The sequence below is a fragment of the Centroberyx affinis genome, unplaced genomic scaffold (assembly GCF_046629955.1).
Source record: "Centroberyx affinis isolate AG114_WGS23_722 - 3 ecotype Tasmania unplaced genomic scaffold, CSIRO-AGI_Caff_v1 ptg001111l_1, whole genome shotgun sequence".
NCBI lineage: Eukaryota > Metazoa > Chordata > Actinopteri > Beryciformes > Berycidae > Centroberyx > Centroberyx affinis.
In genome coordinates, this window is record NW_027279653.1 from 583,480 (window position 1) to 601,426 (window position 17,947).

Sequence of the window (17,947 nt, forward strand, 5' to 3'; positions counted from 1 at the left end):
ATGCTGTATTAGGACAAAGTGAATGCTAGGTGTCCTATAAAATACAACTGTATAGTGCAACTTAAGCCTCACGATGACTAACTTAAAATGCATGCAACACAATTAAGATCCGTGAACCACATTTTACAAAAGGAACCAGTTACATTTTATTGAACACTTTGTGGAAGACATGTAAATATTACAGATAGGCCTACTAGTGTTGAAAAAGGATGAAATAAATACAAACAGAACTTGAAATCCCATAGGGATATATAAAAACATAGTTTTTCTTTAAAAGTCTCCATTTAGCAAAAGAAAAAAAAACATCTTCAGTACTAAGCATCATAAATACAAACATGTTTCTAAAATCTATGCCCTATAGATTACCTGGTTATTATAACTAACATACATACTTAAAATCATCCAAGACATATTCCATAAGTACAAAATAGGCCATTTCATCTTTAACTGTGACCATTACTGTTAACAGTTGGAAATCCGATGCACTAACAAACAAACCATTCTGCAGCATGGTACTTCTCAAATCCTGAGTGAGAACGAGTTGAAAATAAAACATCAGGCTATGATCCACTATAAAGCCACTTTTTTATTATAACTATGGGCCTCATATCTTGTAGCTGCTTTAGCAATAGGTCAGCACCGTCTGAAAAAGTTTTATCCATGACAATCTTAACATTGCTCACTGATTTGAGATTGAGGGGATTTCTGAAGTCTACGAGATTTTCACAGTCACTGAATTCATCAGGTATTTTACTTTTCATAGCAGATTTTTGTTTATGAGTTTGTTGTCTTTTGGACGGCAACTCAGCACTGGATCTGTCAGTCAATTTCCGTTTGGAAGTGTGGGTTGACTCGGAGGTTTCCAAGAACTTAAGGAAAGAATCCTCGAGTCCTAAAGGCTTGAAAGACCCTGGCATGACCCCCTCGTCACGCTGTTCTTCTTGAGCTGCAGGGGTACCAGGATTTGAGTTCTCTCTTGAACTGTTAACAATCGAACGATTCCTAAGGGTCTGCATCCTCTCCGAACAAGCTGGTGTAGGCTGTGCAGGTTTTCTGGGACGGCCCCTTTTGTTTCCCCCTTCTGTCCCAGTGGAAGCTTGGGATTCTGCACTCTCATCATTGGACAACTTGCTGTCTTCTTGGGCTATTCTATCCACCAGCTCGTCTGTCTTCTGATCACTGGCTGTTTCACTGTCCTCCGGCTCTGTCTCCTCAGAAGATGAACTTGATGACATGCCCTCTGATTTGTTTGCGTCTTTGAACCTGGAGCGTGAATACTTTTTGCAGAATATGAACTGGCTCCTCTGGTCTTCAATGTATCGCTCTGTGAGGCCATGAGTGGTGTAATGTTTAAATATATTCCTTTCAGCCCGTTCCACTGCATCACAGCCAATTATCATGCATGGGTACTGCAAAGAGGATTTCTTGGTGCACATGGCTGATGCCTCATCGTGGGATTTCAGTGTGGGCTTTCCGAAACTTGTCCAATGTTCAATGGACTTCCCGTCTTTCTTCTTTGTGTTTTTCTTCTTCATTTTGTATTTGCTTTCAACATTCTCTTTCCCATTGTTGACCCCACAGAACAGCCCCACTGATTTAGTCCTTCTGCCATCACTGCTTTTAGGATCATACACATATTCATGCTTTTTTATCAGGTGACGAAGGAGGTTTGATTTTGTAGTGTAAACACGGTCACATGACTCATACTCACACTTGAAAGTTGTATCTACTGTCCCGCTCTCAGAGATGGCGATTTCCTTGTGGAAATTCTTAATGTGCTCAATGTACTTGTCCACAGAGTCAAAGGGGAGAGCACACTCTGGCCGGTCACAGTTGAAAGTCCCTACGTTCATGCTTGCCATCATTGCGGTGGCTTTGTCACGGGTGAACTTATGAAGTAAAAGGTAATGCTGCACTAACCTTGTAATTCCCATGAACACCCTTGAACAATCTTTCACTTGACACCTGACCTCATTATCTTTGCTTATGCTCTCTTGTCCATTGCTAACAACAGTCTTTTCAACTTCAATTTCAGGTTTGCTGGGGGGCAGGGATGCCTGATGCATAGCCCTGTAATGGAGGATCAGATTTTGCTGAATGGTGAAAGCAGCGGTACATCCTTCATGAACACAGCGATATGGTCTATATGGACTGAAGGCATTGTCTGTGTCACACATTTTGAGCCCCAACTTTTTCTGAGGTTTCTCCCTCCTCTGTGGTTCATCCTTTGTTGGTGTGTTTTTTGAGCTGCTGGGTTTTTCTGGGGAGGATGAAACAGATGCAACAGGCAGGCTGGATGCTGGTTCTTTTACCTTGTTCAAAGATGAGGCATCTGTTTTTCCTCGATGCTCCCATGTTGTGCCAACTGGACTGGATTTGTTTTTCAAAACTGGAGTCCTGCTTACATCAGCTCTTTTAGGTTCCTCTGAGGCTTGTTCAGGAATTGTTGATAGTGCCAGCTCACAAAAGGGCCTGTCACTCAAATAGTTTTGAGGTGACGGTAGTCGTGTAACAGTTGATACTTCATGTGTGAGGCTCTCCTTTACTGCATTTTCTGCTGTACTGATTTCAGACACCTTTAAATTACCCTCAGTGTCTGATTGAGGTTCAATTGCAATGTCAAGTGGTTCTTGTTTTATAGCAGGTAACACGACTGAAGATCTTGTCATACGGCTGGTATTGACCTCAGTGGCTGCACGGCTGCTATATACATCATCTCTGCTCAGTCTGAATACACGCCTATTTCGAGCACTGATCTTTAGCCTCTGCATCTCTGGCTTTGACAAGCGATGGACTTTTTCATAGTGAATTCTCAAGCCTGTAGTTCTGGTAAATGTTTTTGGGCAAATTTGACAAGGATATGGAGATAATTTGACTGGAGTTCTTTTTAGTTCTTCTATCATCTCATTGGAAAAATCATGCATTTTACTCAGGTGTTTGAATAATGCCTCTTTTGTCATGAATGAATACTCGCAATCATCCTGGTCACATTTAAAAGGCTTAGGTACCTTTTCCCAAGGCTTGTCATCCTTTTTCTCTTTTGTTTTTAATGTCTTACTTTTTTCACTGTCAGAGGTTGGATCACTATGACTGACATTCTGTTCTAAGGAAAGATTTCCAAGCATTTTCTCTTGTGCGGCCTCAATCAAATCCAGCCTTTGAAAGGCCTTTGAAATTTCCATCAAGTGATCCTCTTGATAAGGTACAGTGAGGCCTTGATTAGCCAACTCTACTGCCTTCTCTGCCCTATCGCAATTTGCGCGAGTGAGCTGGTCTTCAGAGGAGAAAGGGTTTGATGAATAGGAGTCGATTATATTTGCACTTTGGGGTTCTTGTTTCATCACCAAAGGCGAAGTCAAAGTGGTCAAGCTACAAGTTTCCTGTGAGAAATCACCATTTGACATGTTGTATATTGCTCCATTGGTATCAGGGACGTGAGGGTCATTGAGAAAATCAAGAAATGACGTTGGCAGATCAGCTGTCAAGTCAATTTCATCCAATGGCTTGCACTGTGAGCGTTTTGATAGATGCCCTCCAAGAGACTTGGTACTTGTGAACTCTCTGAAGCATCTCCTGCAGATGACTTTGCCATCCTTTATGATAGCTGGCCATTTGGTTCGCTTGCTTAGCCTGTTGCGTTTTCCTTTCTGTGTCTCAGGGTCACCATTCTTCTCATCTGGAGGGTTAGTCTCACATTCAACATTAGTACAGTCCTCTTCATAAGGGAAATCTGTTTGAACTACACTGTGAGGACTAAGCATGCCATCCACAGAGTTGTCCATCTGTTCATAACCAGGAGTTGTCATATTCTCTGTTTTGATGATTTCAGTTGTAGCTTTTAGTGCAACTTGAGCCTCTGGGCTCAGGCATTTCATAGGAATATCCACTGAAGATCTTTGAGTGAGACTAGAAGTTGCATTTTGACCATATGGAGTGTGGTAACTTCCTCCAGGAAGGCTATCAACTGTTGAGATACTGTTTCCATTACCCAACTGGCCTGTCATACTGGCATCGCTTTTTCTCACATCAACACCATCTCCACTGACCTCTGGATGCATTAGCCCATACTGATGTCCTCCATTGTGCATCTGCCCTCCATTGTCAAGCATCAGAGAACTGGACACATACTGAGACATCAAACTTGAATCTGAAGTATCATGTGACATAGTGGCACTATGTATAGCTGCCAGCGAATGGTCTCTTTCCGATGGGAGAGAGGTTGTGGTTTGATAAGGGTCTGTCTGCCACTGAGGATAGCTCCGGGAGGGGTAGTCATTCATGTTGAAGGCATCTGGATAGCAGTTATTCACAGGAGGGGAAGACCATGCTTGGGATACATCTGACTGCATTAGTCCCCCAGAATTGGCTGGGCTTCCCCATGATGGGTATAGTGTGGGATTCACCATTGGAGTGATAGGCACTGGATCCATTGAGCCAGGATAACATGGGGCAGGTGAGCTTGAACATCCCATTGGGTAATCCATCTGCTGCATCCCAGTTTTGTTGCATAGTGGTGATAGCTGATTTGACGGCCTGTTCCTTTGGTTCTGTGACTGACTAGGTGAGGCTGGTCCAATAGTTGGTTTTCTTGCTGTAATTTTGGCCACTTTGTTATATTTTTTAGCCAGTTTCCAGTCTTCAAATATTTCAGGGTGTTGTTTCTTCACGTGCCTGGACAGACTTTTGTTTGTGCTGTACGCGCGTGTACAGTCCTTATATGGGCAGCAATGCATGTTCTCTTCACTGCCAGTTACAGCAGGCGTGCTGGGAGGATACCCTTGTAGCGAACAAGGGTTTTCTGTCTTTATCTGAGATGGAGAAATGATCTGTGGTAACTCTTGCTGAAATTCACGAGCTTCTCCATTATCATGTTCTTCTGTCTGTTGACCTGCCCCAGGATCGTTCGTTGCACTCGGTGGGGAATACATTGGAGGAATCTCACCTTGTCCAGCCACGTTATGGTGTGCATGTGGAACCTCAGGTGCTGGTTTCATATCTACTGGTGCTGGAGTGGGATTTGTCAGAGGAGTATAACATTTCTCTGGTTCATTTGTTTCAGGATCTGCCACAGAATTCAGCATGCTTTCAATTGAGTGTTTCACTCTTACAGGACCAGGTTCTTTAGCAAGCTGTGGTGACCTGGATGGTGATGTGCTTGCCTTCGGTGCTTCCTTCATATATGCCTCTGTATCAATCCTTTCAAGGCGAACAAAAGCAGAACCTTTATCGTCTTTGTTGGGGGTGTTCTGGAGTGACGGTTCAACTTTTGGGGAGGCAGAAGGGTTTTCATTTGTGGCGGGCAAATTGTTTACTGTGTCATTTGTACCATGATTCTCCTGGTGAGACATGAATTGGGACTGCGAGTAGAAAATCTTCCCACAGTTATCCATTTGGCAGGTGTAGGTAAGGTAATGCTGAGCCTCATGATCATACAAGAGGTAGGCCTCATTGAAAATCTTGCCACAATTAGGGAACATGCACTGTGCCTTAAATTCTGAGTGTGTTTTTCTATGCATTAGAAGTTCCGAATTGGAATTAAAGCTGGCCTTGCAATCTAATTGTATGCAGATGTATGGTTTGGTGCCACAGTGCATTTGCAAATGATCATTGAGATGTTTGACATTAACAAACTGCCGTCTGCAATACTGGCAGACCACTTTCTGCTTCTGTATCTCTAAAAACCGTATTGCTTCTTCGTCATCCTTGTGACATCTTACATGAGCCATGAGATTACGGAAAAACTTGAAAGCCTTTGAACAGTTTCTAACAGGACAGAAACAATCTTGACTTATTTGTGCCTCAGATGTAGCTGGCTCTAGTTTAATAGGACGCGAGTTCACTGATGTGTCAGCACTGGCATGGTTGCTATATGAAGGCTCAATTTTAACAGGGCTGGTGTTTGTCTTGGCAGCAACCTTCAAATTTTTAGATGGACTTTTGGGGGACTGAAGTGGTTTGTTCACCTTCCTAGCAGCTTTCATTGCAGCTAGTCTCTCTTTACAAGATTGCTTTACATGTGACGCTACGTGTGGCTCTAAAACCTCCCTACTTTCAAAACTATCAGCACAAATTGGACACAGATACACTCCATCTTTAAAATGCTTCTGAGCATGGCGAACAATTCTATGACCCAAGAACTCCTTGTCACACAAAACACAATACTGCATATATGCTCGCCAATTTCTGAATCGAGCAGACACAAACCCTTGCTCCCTAAGTTTTTTAGCCTCTCTGTTTTTCTCTCTTTCATCTGTGATTTCATTCAGTTCGTTTGTAGTGTTTAACAGAAAATCCTCGAGGTCTTTGTATTCAGGAACCTTGCCCAGTGCGCTTTCCACTTCCTGTTCATCTGTGTCATTGAGTGTGTCAATAGATGACACAATAGCTGCCTCCTCGCCCATCAATGCCAAGCAGTTGCGCTTCAGTGTTTTCCAGTCCCAGAACTCTGGATCAAAAGGCCACTGTGTCTTCAAGGCCAGCAGTAACTCACAGCGTAAAGAATTGGGCACTGGTAGACTCCCGTCCTCCTCAGGCTTTTGGTCCGGTTCGTTGTACAGCGACTCCACAGCATAGTACGAGTCAACGGTAGGCTGAAGGAGGAACTCAGTCAATTGGCATGCACGCTTAACCTCTAGATCAGTTGGCAAGAGGCAGTAAATAGTTTTGCAGATGGTCGACTTGCTGTCCTTATGGTCACTGGAGGTCATTTTCAGAGCCTGAATGCACATTTCAACGCACACTGGAAGCCCCACCTCTCCAACCTAGGAAATGAAAAATATGAATAAATGCCGAGGATAAGTTTTCAAGATCATGAAACAGATGTGGCATCCTACTATGAGTCAGTGTTGGTGTGATTGGCAATGTATAATTGTTCTGGTTTCAACTATAAATTTTCTTTGTACCTCATTTTGGACTACTTTGATGAGAAAGAGAATGTGACAGACACTTCTGCAGAGAAGAGCCATCTTTTTGCTCTGGTCGAGAAATGCATCGGCTGATGACTCCAAACGCATCAGTAGCTTACTCCAAAACAGTGTGAGTTCCCTGGAAAAGATCAGAACCAAAACTGTAAATGATTATGAAATATCACAGATAACCACAAACCATACAGGATACTTGTGCCTATGCATAGTTATGACTGGATTGTTGCTGTTTTTTCTTACAGAAATTACTTCATTTTGGGTGAAGATGAACTGCATCATCAACTAGATATTGTTCAACAGCAATCAGGAATAGTGTTTGTAATCAAAACACATAGTCAGAAACACTTACCAGGCACAATAAACATCTTCTTGGAGAAGCTGTCGCTTGAGGAAGGCAGAACACAAACAAAGAGCTCCTTTCTCATCTCCTTCTGACTCCAGGTTACAGATCATCTCAAGAGCATCTTTACAGTCTACTGATGTAATCTATTTGTGAGAAAGAGAGAAGTAATGAAAGAAACAGTCAAATTCATGAAAATGGATATCCATAACATTTAACGACACCGTTGTGCACATTTCATTATTACAAATCAAAGGTGTGAACATTCTGTCTCTAGTTCAAACCTTCCTACATGTTACTAGATTACCTACTGGAATGCAGCTGACAAACAAGTGCCATTTGAGAGGTTCACCGTCTCAAAGACGTAAGATTACTGATCATTTGTTTCAACAGCATAGTGCTGGCTCAATTGTTGAATTAAATGACTTTATATGTGTAAGAAACTGTGTCTGTGTGATATTTCTCACCTCTTCCATTAGCTGCTCCTGACTTTTCGTCATACAGATGCAAACCAAGTATGTTTGTTTGAAGTTCCCTTTTCCTTCATATCCCGGATACTCTGAGCACATCTTTGCAAGTACAGCAGCCTTATCAACACTGTCCATTTTGATAAGGTGCTTTATTCGCATGTTAAGGAGTGTAGGACCTTCCAATTCCAGAAATTCATGAACTAAGAATCAAAGAAATAGTAGAGAAAAGAGACAAAGTCAATGCAATTCACAATTGCTACACACACTTAAAAAAATAGAAGTTTAAAGAAATTAGAACTGCATAAGTTGGTCTGCTATGCCACCAAACCAATATAAGTGTAAGCAACTAACCTTGCTCAGTTTGAGGCGTTTCATTGGACAGGATGCTGCTCAGAGTGGTGTTGGACCAGACACCATCCTGCTGTGCCAGAACTGAAAGCATGCAAAGCTGTGTGCTCCCACTCTCTTCCAAAAGGCTGTGTGCCGACTGTAGAAGATAAGTAACCGTGTAGTTATGAAAATGCTAAAACTTTGGTGTCATACTCAGAAGTGTTACATGTGCCCAGACTCAGCATAAAATCTGAAATACTTGTTACAACTTTGTTACTGACTTGACATTAAGTCAGTATTCAAGACCAGCGTGAATAGCACATTTTTTTAAGTTTCATTCTTATAGGGACAGAACCCACAGTCCCTTGTCTGACAAATATTTCAACCCATATGTTTGTGTTACTTATCATGCAAAATTGTCAGGGCAAATATTATAGTCATAGATCATAATTTCTATTGCTTTTCAATGCTGAGCTAAACCAAATGCATTCTAGTCACCAAACGATTTTTCATCGCTTATCATTGGAAAGAAAAGGCAAAAAAAAATCTAGTGTACCAACAGCCCTGGGGATACTGACCTTCATGGAGGACTGAAACTCCTCCCATAAGGCACCAGGGACATGCTGGGGCAGTAAGAGCAGCAGCTCCACACAGCTCCTGTGAATTCAACACAATCATTTGTTAAGGCAAGATTTAGGTCAAGGATGTGCACACACAATTCACAAATTAAGGGTGACAAAGAAACAATAACTATTCAAGAAGTAAATGTGCTGATGTAAAGTCAGTTTTGCCCTTTAGAACATAATGGAAATGATGATCAGGAACAATGGGGGCTGTCACTGTTCCTAATTCGGCACACTGGTAATACGGCTAAATGTAGGTGTTCTTAAATACAGTCAAAGTTGCTTTTAGGATGGTCAGAGTGGCCTGGCCAGTAACTGTAATCAATAATTAAAGTAAATTACACCCTTGATATTGTATTAATAATTTGTGCATGCCTCTGATGCCCTTCATTTCATGTGCTTGCTGTAATTCTATGTGCAAAGTATGTGCTGCAGCCCATCCCAAATATGTCTAAGCTCCCCAAGAGGTAGCCTACATTTCTATTCTGTATTACAGCCTGAAGGACATTGCCTTCATAACTCCTTCAACAGCACACTATGTGAGTAACTGCATAGTTCCTGACAGACAGTTTGCACGGTTGTTCGCAACTTTTTACATCTAAATCCTTTTTGTTTTTTGTTTGCATGTGTGTTTAGTCATAGTCTTTTGGTTTTCTTGTCATATATTGTGCATCTTTAATGGGATCTCCATGGAGATGAATTAATAAGGATGGTTCTATTCAAAGAATAAAAAACTACACCTATGGACTTGCAAAGAGAACAAAAGCAGGCACTGAGGGTGTCAGATTGTATCTTGGAAAACTTGCAGAACAAATTCAAGAAAATTCTGGCATTCACCAAAGTTTTCTAATTTCAGGTAATGTTAATGTCTTTGCATAAAACATGAATGATAATGGAGATGCTTTTCTGAAGGTACAACTTTAGCATTATGTTTTTGTCATTAATGTATAACACTTGACCTACAGGTCAAGTTCATGAGAAAGATGCTGTTTGAAATAATAGAAAAAAGATGTCTCCAGTGTTCATTTGGATTTTGATTACTACAGTGTTTACAACGGCAAACTGTCCATCATCGTAAGAATGACTCATTTGAGCCATGGAATTGTCTCAGTCAAAACAAAAAGAAAACGCCCCGACCAATGCACATTGTGTGCGACTTGATTATTTTGACTCATCTTATTCCCATTCTTTCTTTCTATCCAAGAATAATCACCCCTTCCTTTTGCTACACCTAAGGCACACAGTTTGCAAAAATACTTGTAATAAGCATTTTTCTTTATGAATAGTATTAAATGGCAAAAAAAAACAATTGTAAAGAAAGGCACTTTGTGATTCATGGACTGCCTAAGCCTTCAATTAATGACAGGCAAGTGAACTCTTATTACTGTAAAAAGGGAGCTGTTTGCAAACTCTGTATCTGCCAAGTATGAAAATACGTCAGCATGATGTTATGGAGACCTAAATAAAGGTGAACACACTCCCACTAAGAACATCTGATATGGCAAACCTGATGCAGTATAAGTTCAAATTCCCAGCTGTATGTAAGTGTAATCTATCCAAGGTGGTTTTCTCATACACATTTTTCTCAAGTACAAATTTAATAGACATTTAAAGAGAATGAAGAAACTTAAGTTCCACTGACTTAATCCAAACATTGTATGTGTTCTACTCACAGTGCTAACTTTTCAAGTAGGAGTGGCACGTTTTCACATTCGGAGGAGAGACAGGAGGCGGCCTTAGCAAAGCTGAGTATGGCCACAGTGTACACCTCCAACAAAGGCAGTGGATCCTCATCAGTTTTCCAACGTCCGGCATGTTCCACAAGGACCTAGAAAAATAAACATTAAAACAGTACAGTTAGGCCAAGTCCATCACTGATCGTTTATATCATTAGTTGTACTACAACAATAAAATCGACTCACAAATTACTTTAATTGTTTATCCGAATCAGTCCTTACTCACAATGGCATAAAAAGTAAAGCTAAAGATAGCTGCTGATTCTGCACATTTTATTAAGACTGTGATGGAGAAATAGAAATCATAGTTTGAAAATCATATGTTGCAAAATCAAACACCATGTGTTTAAATCATGAGTCACCAAACTTTTTTTCTCATAATATTGTGTAAAAAATCTGATTATTGGAAATGAGAAAGTTTGCGCATTAGCTATCTTTTGTTCATGTTTAGGATACATTTATAATACCTATTGCTCATTGTACCAAAGAAGTTGTATAATGTATTATGCTTTGCAAGGTCCCACAAATAAATATAGACCCACAAAAGTTTAGTTTTACTTGCAAAACATAGAAACTACGCTTTATGACTGTGACAGTGAACAGTAATAAAATCAAAAGCATGTACAGTAAAAAAAAAAGTCAGCTTATTCCTCACTACTGGGACTGAATCCAAAAAAACTGGTATCATAGCAATTTAGTATCAATGACCATTTTAAGGCATCAACAGTTAACACAATGTTTATGTGAATTTTGATGTAGAGAAACAATTGATCAAGGATTGATCCCATTGAAAGAAATCAAACGGCAATCACAAATTAACAAAGTAATGTATTCTTTCACCTCATGAAATGTGCTGTAATTTGACAAAGACACTTATCTCAAAAGTAAAATTTTAGAACTGCTATGGAATTGTGAAGTATAAGAGTTTTTATCAATTTAGAAAAACATGTCAAATCATACCATACTGTAAAGGCTCTCACCATTAGTGCTTTAAAGTTTATAACATTGTAAATATTACATTTTCATTTAACTTGAAGCAGCAGTGATGCCTCTGATTTTTGATTATTTTTCAGTAATACATTAAAATAAATAATGAAGATAACAAAGCACCAGTAACCAAACAGTTACATATGGTACAGGAAAAAAAAAACGAAAAAAAAAAAAAACTCCTCCTCATCCTCCCTTCCATCCCCCTCTATTTTTTCCAATCATTGATCTAAAGTAAAGCCTAAACTCCATTCAATAAAACGGCGCCCTGGTTCTTCCAGACACAATTATTTCATCCAGATCCATTCATGCTGAATGAAGAATTACTGCATTTACATTCTCATAAAACAACTCTCCATCACGGCGAAACTGGACAAAACTAGCTATAGCATCCAGCCCGACACATCAAAAACGCTCTGCTCTCTTTTCTGCAATTAGTTATAAGTCGAATTTACAAATAATACAATTACTCAACTTCCAGTAATGTGGGATGAAAACATATAATCTCAAACAAATGTGGTCTGAGACAGTAATCTTCACTGTATCACTGGGGCAACATGTATATGGAGTAGCGTGATATATACGTGGTCAGGGCAAATAAATGAAGAGAATGTGTAATGGAGTCAGTGACCAATGCCACACTTTCCCTTTCAAACCTCTCTCCCAGCCTGCTGCACACACATCGCTCATATTGTCGCCCATTTAACATATTTTGCTGGCTATATGACCCACTGGAATATGTCCGGTGATGTGGTTCGCTGGATTAATTAGTGCATAAGGCCTTGGCTAGCACCTTGGAAAAATCATTGATCTTTCCGTACAATAAAGCAGCTCAAAACTAGTAACCTATTTTATACACAAAGCTAAAATCTGAACAAGAGTCGAGATGCAATGTTATAACGTCTGAAACATATTTTCTAATGCACACACAGTTTCATAATTCAATGCATATCCATGCAATCATCCACTAAAATCTCGCTAGCTATCCATTTTTTGCACAGCATGACCACTGCACAGGACAGGGGGACCCTGCATACCAGCTAGCAACATTCATCTGATATTAGCTATCTGGCCTGGAAAATACGAGTAATACATGCACAGTGCGCACACATCGGGGAAACTTCTTCCCCCGAGAATAGTCAGACTTTGCAAATAAACGCAGGCCACTGACAAACATCAATGAGAGAATAGCTGAAAATCACGGTGGAGGTTTTTTTCCCCATCTTGAAAGGCCAGGCAGCTAGCTAGCCAGCTAGCTCCTTAGCTACATTGTTGTAGCAAACGTAGACGCGCATCCTCGGCCAGGAAGCCAGAGGGGCTGCAGGCTGGCCGGGATGAGCAGCAGGCGAACAGGCTAACCTGGCAAAACTCCTGGCAGAAATGCAGCGAGGCTTCCGACGGTGATAACGAACTCTCTTTCAGCGCTGTGGACAAACCCTGGAACCGCTCTCGGAGCACCTCGATAGCTTTCCGTGTGTCATATTCCCTCTCTGTCTCCCCCTCCGCCATCTTCACAACAATCACGACCGCGTACGCACAGATGTTACGCTGCCAGACTCGCACACGCACGGACACGCAGGAGGGGGAGGGGAGAGCACACAGTGTGCTCCACATACCCTGATGTCAACAAAGTAGCCATGACCTTACAATGACACAAGATCACACTACACACTTTTATTCAGCATCTAATCTCAGTGTGATTTCATTTCTGAATTCTCTGAGCACATGGATAAACTGTCCTAAACTTAGGTTACTTGAAATAGACACTGGCTGCTAGTTGGGAAATCAAGTAGCCTAGATAAAGACACTGGCCCAGTGATGTAAAAAGGTGGGTAAGCTATGACCTCCAATCGGTGATCATCATAAGACAAACAACCATCAGTTTCATTTTCACGAAAGCATACATTTTCTCCTTAAACAATAATGTGACACAGTTCTCTTTTCGCTCGCCCCCCTCCAGAGAGTGCAGGTTCAGCTGCAGAACAGCCCCCCTCATTCAGTGACTTGCTCAAGGACACTTCAGCAGGGCAGATGTTTGCTGACAGGGTTTGAACCTGGGTCAGCCAGTTGAAACTCTTGCTGTCTTACCACCAGGCCAAACTGCCACCCCCTAAAAGACCCTATATACTCATCTAACTTACATCAGTTATGTGTTAAAAAGTTAGGTTAACTGAGTTTGGATGGGTTAACACATCACTACATCCCTGCACAAGATCACAATCTACAAAGGATAAATATTCAGCATCTTCTCTCTGATTTATAGTATGATTTCATGTCTGAGTTCATTGAACATCAGACTCAGGCTAACTGAAGTACATGCTGGCTGCTAATTATGATTGGAAAATCAAGCTGATAAAGACATGGGTCTGTACAACAACATCTGTCTCATAAAATCTTGCCAATCTTTTTTACTTTCATGCTACTATTCAAAGCAAACCCCTGCCCACACAAACACACACCAGAACATAGACATACACTTCGATGTAAGACAAATTCATGAAAATGCAGAATCAGTGTACACATTTTAATTGCTTTTCAATCTACAAGCAAACCTACTGTATGTATCTATCAACACAGTATGTAATTACATATCATGACATAAGATCACTACAAAAAAGACAATTTTGGCAGCACAAGAAGATTCATTGTAAAAAGCTTGTGCACAGTATAACAAACACTATTTGTTGCTAAGCGTCATTGCAGAAGAGTGTCACAGGATGGGCTCCAGCTCCATCTTTTACTGCTTATGAAAATAGCAGGTGCTGCAGTGGCAGTCTGTGTGGTTCCTCACCCGTATGCCAGCGACCTCCGTCTGAAAGAGGGATGGATGAGGAGGAAGAATCAAGAGTGAAGGTTAAAAACATTTACTTTTTCTAAAATACATATGGCTTAAATTGGGCATATATGTTATGGGAAAAATAAAAGGACTATTGGAACCTAGTCGCCTACCTATCCAGGTAGGCGACTATAACAACAGTAAAACATTATAAAGGATTTAAATTTTTTTTTTTTTTATCAGTTTCAATATCCATTCCAAATTATTTTTTACTTGTGACCAAGACCTTAGGCTATTGCACTGGCTGATCTAGCAAAATTATCTTGTTACTAGACCAAGGTTATTATAGTAAATTAAAAGTAAACCTGAGTGTTACAAAACACTGTCATAAACCAAAATAAAAATAAAAACGATACTATGTGAAAAAATGAAAACTGAACTAAAACTATCTTGTCTACTTGTATGATAAATGTTTTCAATTTTCATCTTTTTGTTTATGTGAAGCGTAAAAAAGACAATGAATTTTTGGCTATTTTTACTGAATGCTAATTGAAAAATTAATGTAAATACATTTCCAAAAGAAATTATGATTTATCATTTCTATTACACAATGCCTGTTGCAAACATATACAAAATACCTGTTCTGAACTTCTGTTATAATACCTTTAAAAACATACCACCCCAACCAAAAATACTAAACCTTGACCTGAAAATTAAAAAAACTTAACTAAAACTAAACATTTGTGAAAAATAAAAAACTAAATTGAAACTACTGAACCCACAGTGAAAACTAAATATAACTCAACTGGAATTGAAATATGAATTGAAATCTATATAAAAACAGAAAAATCCCAAACTATAATAACCCTCTTCTAGACCACTAACAAACTGGAGTATTTTGTTTCAGAGTATTATCTTGCGATGTCTAGCTTGTATTGCAGGAAGTGGGAAAGGCTTTGACAACATAATAGAGCCCAAGACATTTTGAAAGCTCATTTTAATCTTCCTGTAACCTACATTGGAGTGTAGACACGGCATTTTTGTTGACTGTACCTCAAAGCTGTGCCTTGCAACACAACATGTTGCCTCTGAGGTGATATTCTTTGGGATTGTCATTGTCTTCTTGGACTTAAGAGGTGTGGGGTACGCTCTAGAGAAGCAGCAGCCCACGCACTGGTAAACTGGACGCTCCATTGAGAAAAGGACGTTCTTTCTCAGTGTGCATTCCTCACAGCCCACTGGGGAATGAGAATAGAAGTTTAAAAACCACAATGTAAAACTATCGAAGATGGACATTTTAAGACCTGACATTGAAAATAAAGTGTACAGTCCTGGTGAATAAATCTTATAATTAATAGCAATAAATACATATTCATATTTAACACATATTTAATAGCAATAAATACTTGGGAATAAGCAGAAATGTTAATTTACTCAAATAGATACTTAGTGTGTCTACTAGTCTACAAAGCTCCATTCATTAAATGACATGATCGGGTATCAGATTCCTTAGAATGTAGGCACACAAATTGTAAACCATTTACATTTTACCACTATAATCTGAAGGTGGACAATTAGTGTAGCATTGCCTTATAGTAAGAGGTTAGATTTGCCTTTAAGAGGTCAGTTATTATACAATAAAGAACCCACACTAGTGGTATAAACAAATCTTACTGTTTGACATGTCACTGTTGGGGTAAGAATCAGCTATGTAAAGAAGGAAAGACAACAGAAGAAGAGACAGTCCAGTTGATTTCACTGAGCCCATCTTTGTTGCAGCAATTACCTAACAATGTAGAGGGAGAAGAAAACAAATGTTCAAAATGGTCAGCAAAATGAAAAATCACTGGAAACATAACATTGTAAAGGAACCATAACACTGTAAAGGAGCAAGACATAGATGGAAATAATACCATGTTGAGAGAAAGTCACCTGTTCCTTGTGCCTCTGTGCTGTGCTGGAAGCCTTTTTATTGAAGACCCAACTGCCTCAATCCCTGCTATTTTATACCAGTGCCCCTCATTCTATATGCGCTGCCTGGATTAGATAAAAACCCACCAACCTTATCAGTGATCTCACTGACTCATTGGCCACTTAGCTACCTTTCTCATAATCCTTTGAAAGCAAAAAAAAAGATCGGAACACACAGTGGAAAGTCAAAACACACTCCCATCATCCCTCCATCCTGACTATGAATGTTGCTTTTAATCCCTGGGTTGTTGTTACTTGGTAACTGAGGGTTGTTATCATTTGCCTTGTCATGGCAAGGGGAAGGGGGATGGGAGGAGGTCATTAGTTTGTGATTTTCATGGTCATTTTGTTTTCATGCAGTCAGATCATTCGCAAATGCAATATGTTACACTTTAATTCACTTTAAGTGTTATGGATTATGATTCTGAATTATTAAGAATATAAAGATTAAAACTTAAAGGATAAGGCCGGTGTTTTTTAATGCATTGCTTACCGTCAACAAGTCCTATGAAAATAACAAAATCAACAATGCTTTTGCTCTACTCGTTATTTTCTGACTTCACACGTACCGTTTTTAGCCGTCAACCCGGAAGTCATTGGCTCCAACTGTAAGCTAAAAACCTTGAAATACAGCTCACAAAGACAAAGTTTCAATTTTAAAAATCACTAATTGTTACCACGAAAGAGTCAGGCTGTTGTAGTTATTACCAAATCAAATTCAAATGGGAACAAATTCTTCATTATGCTGGGGACTATTTTCGGTGCTATGGAACTACTTTCCTGAGATAGCAAAGTCTTTACAGCCGGCTTATTAAGTTGTTTTAGGAAAAAGTCGGCTGGCCCGGTGCATTGTGATGATGAAATATGTTGCCCAGAGCAACGGCATGGCTCTTCGACGTGTTTTTAATCGTTTTTTTAATACAATGGAGTTCTATGGCTGCTGGGACATGGCTTCATTGGGCACTGGCTACATGGATGAGATTTGCTGGCAAAACAAAATCATTGCTGATTTTGTTATTTTCATAGGATTTGTTGACTGTAAGCAATACATTGAAAAACACCAGCCTTATCCTTTAACATTGAAATATCAGAAAGTAGGATGCAAGAGTGGCTTACTTCTCTGACCTTATTTCGAAGAAATGTCATAACTTGTTGGCCCCTCTTCTAGCCTCTGTATTGAAGCCTTCCCAGAAAAGTATGAAGAATTTTGAATATCATTCTTCATGTTATTTAATATTCGTAGAGGATACTAAGACTTTAGATTTTACCCTCTGACTACAGTATCCATAATTCTACTATTATGAGCTATTTTGAAGTCATTTCTCCTATGGTCCTGGAGGAGACTGTGGCTCACACCACACGTCCTCCACCTGTCCCCTACATGTTGTCCCTACTAAGTTTCTTAATAAGGACTCAGTCAGTCCAAGCTTTCTATCTATTATCATTAGCTCTCTTGCCACTAGTGTTTTGTTTCCATTTTCAAACATGCAGTGGTTCAACCAAACTGAGTTTGGCCTCTTATCTCCAGCTCCCTACAGGCTGATCTTCAAACTGCCCTTTAGATCAAAGCTTTTAGAAAAAGTTGTTTCAACCCAACTGATATGTTCTATGACTCAAAATCTCTTTGAGAAATTCCAATCTGGTTCTAGAGCACTTCATAGCACAGATACTGATCTCCTTACACTGGCCAATGAATTTCTTTTAGTGGCAGATGCTGTGGAATATTCAATTTTAATTCTTTTTAGATCACAGTCCAGCTTTCAATACCATAGATCATACCATTTTATTAGC

General features: G+C 39.8%; 2 protein-coding genes across 2 annotated transcripts; both read right to left on the reverse strand.

The window, feature by feature from the left end:
• Nucleotides 1–158: 158 nt before the first annotated feature.
• On the reverse strand, nucleotides 159–12,918 carry znf292a (zinc finger protein 292a). Its single transcript, XM_071523725.1, has 8 exons — nucleotides 12,769–12,918; nucleotides 10,360–10,514; nucleotides 8,642–8,720; nucleotides 8,085–8,220; nucleotides 7,731–7,933; nucleotides 7,273–7,409; nucleotides 6,903–7,044; nucleotides 159–6,761 (listed from the first exon to the last, which is right to left on the reverse strand). The coding sequence occupies exons 1-8, from the start codon at nucleotides 12,916–12,918 to the stop codon at nucleotides 561–563; spliced, it is 7,203 nt and encodes a 2,400-aa protein (XP_071379826.1). The 3' UTR covers nucleotides 159–560.
• Nucleotides 12,919–14,146: 1,228 nt separating this feature from the next.
• Nucleotides 14,147–15,953, reverse strand: cga (glycoprotein hormones, alpha polypeptide). The gene is made up of 3 exons (XM_071523706.1): nucleotides 15,860–15,953; nucleotides 15,239–15,423; nucleotides 14,147–14,221 (listed from the first exon to the last, which is right to left on the reverse strand). The coding sequence occupies exons 1-3, from the start codon at nucleotides 15,951–15,953 to the stop codon at nucleotides 14,147–14,149; spliced, it is 354 nt and encodes a 117-aa protein (XP_071379807.1).
• Between the last annotated feature and the right edge of the window lie 1,994 nt (nucleotides 15,954–17,947).

Coding starts and splice junctions, on each gene's coding strand:
- cga (XM_071523706.1), bottom strand. CDS start 15,953: ATGGGCTCAGTGAAATCAACTGGACTGTCTCTTCTTCTGTTGTCTTTC. Junction 15,424..15,859: donor CAACAGTGACATGTCAAACA/GTAAGATTTGTT, acceptor CTCATTCCCCAG/TGGGCTGTGAGGAATGCACA. Junction 14,222..15,238: donor TTGCAAGGCACAGCTTTGAG/GTACAGTCAACA, acceptor TCCCTCTTTCAG/ACGGAGGTCGCTGGCATACG.
- znf292a (XM_071523725.1), bottom strand. CDS start 12,918: ATGGCGGAGGGGGAGACAGAGAGGGAATATGACACACGGAAAGCTATC. Junction 8,721..10,359: donor CTACTTGAAAAGTTAGCACT/GTGAGTAGAACA, acceptor TTGAATTCACAG/GAGCTGTGTGGAGCTGCTGC. Junction 7,410..7,730: donor AGGAGCAGCTAATGGAAGAG/GTGAGAAATATC, acceptor TCTCACAAATAG/ATTACATCAGTAGACTGTAA.